The 5,295-nt window shown below is 32.4% G+C and overlaps 1 protein-coding gene across 1 annotated transcript in view; it reads right to left on the bottom strand.

The window, feature by feature from the left end:
• Positions 1 to 237: 237 nt before the first annotated feature.
• Positions 238 to 5,295, bottom strand: part of LOC103129898 (basement membrane-specific heparan sulfate proteoglycan core protein-like) — a 17,138-nt gene continuing 12,080 nt past the window's right edge. The window contains exons 10-14 of the mRNA XM_016665484.1: positions 4,771 to 5,043; positions 4,073 to 4,318; positions 3,508 to 3,789; positions 1,456 to 1,704; positions 238 to 572 (exon numbers count right to left, since the gene is read on the bottom strand). Of these exons, the coding sequence (XP_016520970.1) occupies positions 238 to 572; positions 1,456 to 1,704; positions 3,508 to 3,789; positions 4,073 to 4,318; positions 4,771 to 5,043 (1,385 nt within the window). The remainder of the gene's footprint in view (positions 573 to 1,455; positions 1,705 to 3,507; positions 3,790 to 4,072; positions 4,319 to 4,770; positions 5,044 to 5,295) is intronic.

Here is a 5,295-nt window from a genome sequence, read left to right as displayed (position 1 = left end):
TCCTAAATGAAATAAAGCTGAGAGAAAATCTCCAAAACAAATATGATGAATTTGATTAAATAAAGAAACAACTTTACCACCAAATGTCACGAAATATAATAAAGGATGAGCCTCTCATCTTAAATCCATTTACAGATGGATTTAAATTTCAGGCATCATAAATAAAAACTACATTTTATTTTACTCTGGTTAGTTTTTCTCTGGTTTTCATCACAAACTGCAACACTGAACAGAAATTCAAGATTCAGACCTCATTTGTTTTTTCAGTGATGAACAGAAACTAAACTCACCAATTTCATTAATAATGACCTTTGTGCTGGTTTCAGTGTAGAAAACTGGACCTCCTCTTCCTCCTCTTCCTCCTCTGCAGCTGTAAACACCTTCATCTGACATGATGAAAACTCCATCTGGATCATTGGTTCTGATGAACTGATCCTTATGATCCACTGACTGCCGTCTTAACAAATCAAACTTCCAGCCAGCAGATCCACTAACAGAGCAGGTCAGTGTTACACTGCCCCCTGCTGGTATGATTGTATCAGTTGCTGTCAGTTTGGCTGCAGGTTTATTTACTGATTGAGGCAAAGAAAAAAAGAACAAAATCATCAAAATTGTTCTAGTTTTAAAACATTCAGTTTGGTTCATTTATACAACATCAATTAATAAATAACTTCTCAGTTCACTTTATAAGACAAACATGTCCAATTAATATCCAGGTTTATAAAAACCTCTATTATCCAAATTTAAATAAATTTATTCCAATAAAGAAAACATTTCATTTCCATAAATCGAACTTTATATTTTGATGGTTTAATTTATCCACTAAAATCAAACAGAAATAATAAACTCTAAGCAGGACTGATGGGAAACGTTTCCTTTAATTTTATATAAAATATCAATATAACTATTTTCTTGTTACAATGTCAAAGTTTTTAATGAACATCACATCCAGTCCATGTGTTCACATATTTACTAAAATATAAGTAAAAAAACTAATATTTTTTCATAAACACAAACTTTACTCACTACAGGATCTACTGTTCATCAACACTTTCCTGAAATGTAGACAGGATTGTGCAAAAGTCTTGGTCCATCAGTTCTAAACTTTCTAATGCAAAAATCCAAACTATCTGTCACTTTTAAAACTGATTGATTTCAATGATCCTTCAGACTTTATAAGTAATTTAAGAGTTTTTGTTTTTCTATCAGCTTTGGCTGTTTTATTTTTAACCATGACCTCTTAAATATTATTGATATTAAATGTAGAATTATATTTACAAAAAATAACTAAAGTCACTAATTAAAGCTGATTTTTATATCTTGTGTTTAGAAATTTAACTAAAATCTTTCAACAACATGGAAAAGTTTAATGTTAAGAAAACATGACTGTTAAGATGAGACTTGATGAAAAATTGTAAATAATCAATTTAGATTTATAGCAGATGATCTACTTACAAACAGTTAATGAGAGATCATCACTCCATTGTGTGAACTGATAGTTTCCTTTTCCTCTGCAGCTGAATGTGTCACTATCAGCTGCAATAATCTTGTATTCACTGGATGTTGGAGAGTTTCTGTAGTTTGTTCTCCATTCATACGTCCACCACTGAGTTCCTCCTCTGATCTCACATCTCAGAGTGACCGTCTCTCCTCTGAATATCTCAGACCAGTCGGGTTTCCGGGTCACAGTGGGTTTAATGGAAACTGTTGACATAGAAAAATCTCTGATTAGAAATGTAACAAAAACAAAGTCAGAACTAAAACCTTTGCTCTTTCTCAGAGGCTGTGATTCACTGTTTTAGGGGTCAAACTGATTTAAGAAAACAGTTCATATTAAAACTGAATAATTTGAGGATATAAATGAAATAATAGTGTATCCTAAATATAGGAAATAATTAACATTAGTCGAAAAGATAACAGAAATAAGAAAACCACATACAGTTAAAAGCTTTTAAACTTATTAGATTTCAAAACAGTTTGATGTGAAATTTGAATATCAAACTCATGCAACAAGATGCAGTTTAAAATTATTAAATGATATAATATTACATTTAATATCATATTACATGAATGAGCTTGTTCTATTGATGTATTTATAAGCTCAAGATAATTTGTTGTTTCTGTGATTAACAGAAACTAACCTCACCAGTTTTCCATATGGTGACTTTATTGCTGGTTTCAGTGTAGAAAACTGGACCTCCTCTTCCTCCTTTTCCCCCTCTTCCTCCTCTTCCTCCTCTGCAGCTGTAAACACCTTCATCTGGGACGATGAAGACTCCACCTGGTTCATTGGTTGTGATGAACTGATCCTTATGATCCACTGACTGCCGTCTGAACAAACCAAACTTCCAGCCATCAGATCCACTAACAGAGCAGGTCAGTGTTACACTGCCCCCTGCTGGTATGATTGTATCACCTGCTGTCAGTTTGGCTGCAGGTTTATTTACTGATGATTGAGACAAAGAAAAAAAGAACAAAATCATGAAAATTATTCTAGTTTTAAAACATTCAGTTTGGTTTATTTACACAGCACCAGTTAATGAACAATATCATGTATCACTGTAAGACAAACAGCTTCAATCCACTCCTGTTAGGTGCACATTATAAAAATCTGATTGATCCAAAGGAAGCATTTCAGTAACAAGTCAAAAAAGTTTTATGGTTTTATTAAATCAGTAAAATCAAACAGAAATAAAAAAAACTATACATGAAACTGATGACATGTTTTCTTTAATTTTTTTTAAATTAAAAAAATCAACGCAGTTATTGACTCATTTATTCTGTCAAATGTTTTTAACCAATAGCATCTCTGGTCTTTATGGATTGACACATTTATTTAATGGAACATTACAAAATCTGTCTTAACTACTCAAATATAGACTTTATTCATATTAGATAACTTACTTTTAATCAACACATTAACTAATAAAACACAGAAATCATAATAATCTGATTGTGATTGAATCAAATCATGTTGTATCAAATCCCAGTCAGAGCTGAGCTGAACCAAACTACTGAACCAGAACATCTTCTAATGTTCTGCTGCAGTCAGGAGAACTGGGCTGGAAATCAGCTCTACTGCACAAATCACTTCTCAGTCCTTCAACAAGGAAAGCTCTGCTGACAACNACTAAAACCTTTGCTCTTTCTCAGAGGCTGTGATTCACTGTTTTAGGGGTCAAACTGATTTAAGAAAAAAGTTCATATTAAAACTGAATAATTTGAGGATATAAATGAAATAACAGTGTATCCTAAATATAGGAAATAATTAACATTAGTCGAAAAGATAACAGAAATAAGAAAACCACATACAGTTAAAAGCTTTAAAACTTAATAGATTTTAAAACAGTTTGATGTGAACTTTCAACATCAAACTCATGCAACAAAATGCAGTTTAAAATTATTAAATAATATAATATTACACTTAGTGAATGAGTTTGTTCTATAGATGTATTTACAAGTTCAAGATAATTTGTTGTTTCAGTGATGAACAGAAACTAAACTCACCAGTTTTCCATAGGGTGACTTCATTGCTGGTTTCAGTGTAGAAAACTGGATCTCCTCTTCCTCCTCTTCCTCCTCTGCAGCTGTAAACACCTTCATCTGAGACGATGAAGACTCCATCTGGTTTATTGGTTCTGATGGTCTGATCTCTATGAGACTTTGACTGGCGTCTTAACAAATCAAACTTCCAGCCAGCAGATCCACTAACAGAGCAGGTCAGTGTTACACTGCCCCCTGCTGATAGGATTGTATCACTTGCTGTCAGTTTGGCTGCAGGTTTAGTTGCTGATTGAGGCAAAGAAAAAAAAGAACAAAATCATCAAAATTCAATGATCCTTAAGAACATGACCTCTTAAATATTATTGATATTAAATGTAGAATTATATTTACAAAAAAGAACTAAAGTCACTAATTAAAGCTGTTTTTTACATCTTGTGTTTAGAAATCTAAACTAAAATCTTTCAACATAGAAAAGTTTAATGTTGTTAAGAAAACATGACTGTTAAGATGAGACTTGATGAAAAATTGTAAATAATCACTTTAGTTTTATAACAGATGATCTACTTACAAACAGTTAATGAGAGATCATCACTCCATTGTGTGAACTGATAGTTTCCTTTTCCTCTGCAGCTGAATGTGTCTCTATTACCTGCAATAATCTTGTATTCACTGGATGTTGGAGAGTTTCTGTTGTTTGTTCTCCATTCATACGTCCACTGAGTTCCTCCTCTGATCTCACATCTCAGAGTGATTTTCTCTCCTCTGAATATCTGAGGCCAGTTGTGTTTCCAGGTTATTGTGGGTTTAATGGAAACTGTTGACATAAAGAATCTCTGGTTAGAAATGTAACAATAATAAAGTCAGAAGTAAATCATTTGATATTTTTCAGGAGGGAATCATTCACTGAATTCAAAGATAAAATTGATATAAGAAAAAAATATATTTAAATGGAATAAATTAGGGTATTAAATAAAAATTATTAATACAACTTGGTCTTCTAAACTTATAGGAGATGTTTTATTTATTGTAAAACATGGCAGAAATAAAAATACCACCTTCAGTTTAAAACTTTTAAACTTAATAAAAACATTTCATAGCAGGTTGATGTGAGATTTAAATAATAAATACATGCAATAAAATGCAGCCTAACATTATTAGGTAATACAAAATTACACTTTACATTCCAAAAATGAAAAGCTTTTATAAACATATTTACAAGTTCAAGATAATTTGTTTGTTTCATTGATGAACAGAAACTAAACTCACCAGTTTTCCATATGGTGACCTCTCTGCTGGTTTCAGTGTAGAAAACTGGATCTCCTCTTCCTCCTCTTCCTCCTCTGCAGCTGTAAACACCTTCATCTGAGATGATGAAGACTCCATCTGGTTCACTGCTTCCTATTGGCTGATCTGGATCCTGTCTGAACAAGTAAATCCTCCAACCATCACCGATGTCCACAGAGCATCTCAGTGTTACACTGCCCCCTGCTGGTATGATTGTTGGACTTGCTGTCATTGTGGCTCTGGGTTTATTTGTTGCTGATCGAGGAAAAGACAAAGATCAATACAACTATTGACTTGTTTATTCTGTCAAATGTTTTTATACAGAAGTACATGTGGTTGTTGTGGATTCACATATATATTGAAATTTAACACTAAAATAATCTTTTCGCATAAACATGCAGACTATTCACATTAGAGCATCTTCTGTTCATCAATATATTAACTAATAAAACCCAGAAATCATAATAATCTGACTGTGATTGAATCAAATCATGTTGTATCAAATCC

Source organism: Poecilia formosa, unplaced genomic scaffold (genome assembly GCF_000485575.1).
Source record: "Poecilia formosa unplaced genomic scaffold, Poecilia_formosa-5.1.2 Scaffold589, whole genome shotgun sequence".
Taxonomy (NCBI): Eukaryota; Metazoa; Chordata; class Actinopteri; order Cyprinodontiformes; family Poeciliidae; genus Poecilia; species Poecilia formosa.
Note: the sequence above shows the minus strand (reverse complement) of the source record. Positions and strands in the feature narration are given on the sequence as shown.